Source organism: Penaeus monodon, chromosome 29, assembly GCF_015228065.2.
Source record: "Penaeus monodon isolate SGIC_2016 chromosome 29, NSTDA_Pmon_1, whole genome shotgun sequence".
In the NCBI taxonomy this organism is placed as follows: domain Eukaryota; kingdom Metazoa; phylum Arthropoda; class Malacostraca; order Decapoda; family Penaeidae; genus Penaeus; species Penaeus monodon.
The window spans coordinates 35656139-35657323 of NC_051414.1; the positions used below are offsets into that span (position 1 = coordinate 35656139).

The 1185-nt window shown below is 35.9% G+C and overlaps 1 protein-coding gene across 1 annotated transcript in view; it reads left to right on the top strand.

The window, feature by feature from the left end:
* Positions 1-1185, top strand: part of LOC119592201 (uncharacterized protein C2orf42-like) — a gene marked incomplete in the record, with an annotated part of 14697 nt that overhangs the window by 581 nt on the left and 12931 nt on the right. The window contains 1 exon segment of the mRNA XM_037941034.1: positions 362-574. Within this exon segment, the coding sequence (XP_037796962.1) occupies positions 362-574 (213 nt within the window).

Sequence of the window (1185 nt, forward strand, 5' to 3'; positions counted from 1 at the left end):
GATGAGAAGCCTAGGTGTCAGTATGAATAAATTCACAAATTGACTCACAGAATCAAGGGGAAAAAAAAAAAATGAAGAAATTGATAAATAAGAAAGTAATTGTTCAGAATAAGGCCAGATTAAGGGCAAGATTGCTTTGCAGTAAATGGAGTGTACTTGGCAGAACAGAGACAGATTCGTTGAAAGATTTGTTGATACGTTGCTAAGTTGACAATCTTGCTAGAATGTATTGCACAGATTGGATTGTCAGAGACCAAGGCATTGCAGAACTTGGCTATCCATGAATTTTGATATGATTTTCTTGCTGTACCTATGCTCTCTGTAGATTACTTCAAATACCTCATAGGTTTTCAATCCGCAGATGCCTCGGGAAGACAAGCGCGCAACGTTTCTAACCGATTTGGGCCGTGCCACGATGAGAGGGGTGCGAAAGTGCCATAAATGTGGCACCTTAAATGGCACTCGAGGCTTCTCCTGTAAGAATAAATCTTGCGACGTTATTTTCAAGGAAGCAGGAGAGAAACGAAAACTGTCAACGGAGGCGTGTCGAATTACCGCTGGTACAGATGCTCAGGTGAAGTATGAAATAATTGTGAAGTTTTATATATAGAGTATATTATTAACCCTTTATATATGAATTGCAGCAAAATAACCAAAAGTCGATTACAAGAAAGCGTATCAAATTATCCATAATATGCTAATCCTAATTAGAATGATCCAATACATATATAGAAATCCTGTATTGCATATGCATGAAATTTTGAACACCTGCTAATCCATTGCCACCAGGTGACATTATACTTGCATCGTGATCAATTTTTCACTAACACTAAATGATATCTAATCACATTATGAGACTAGGTTCCAGTGCATTGAGGTTATGTTTTGGAAAATGTATATTAATATGTTTTGTTGCATATATTTAGGGGAAATATGATTGACTGGAGGCAGAAGATAGTTTAATTCTGGATGCTCTGACTACAGATAAGCTGCACTGAGATTAACATATAACTTTATTTAGTAGAAAGAAAAAGCAATGAAGTTTCTACCACTCTACAATAATGTGTGTGAAACAGTACTAGGTTACTAGAATCAATGATAGCATATCTCATTTCATCTCACATCTTGTAATGAGGAAAGAATTTGACATCATTATTTATGCAAAGATTTGGAACCTTCTAAACC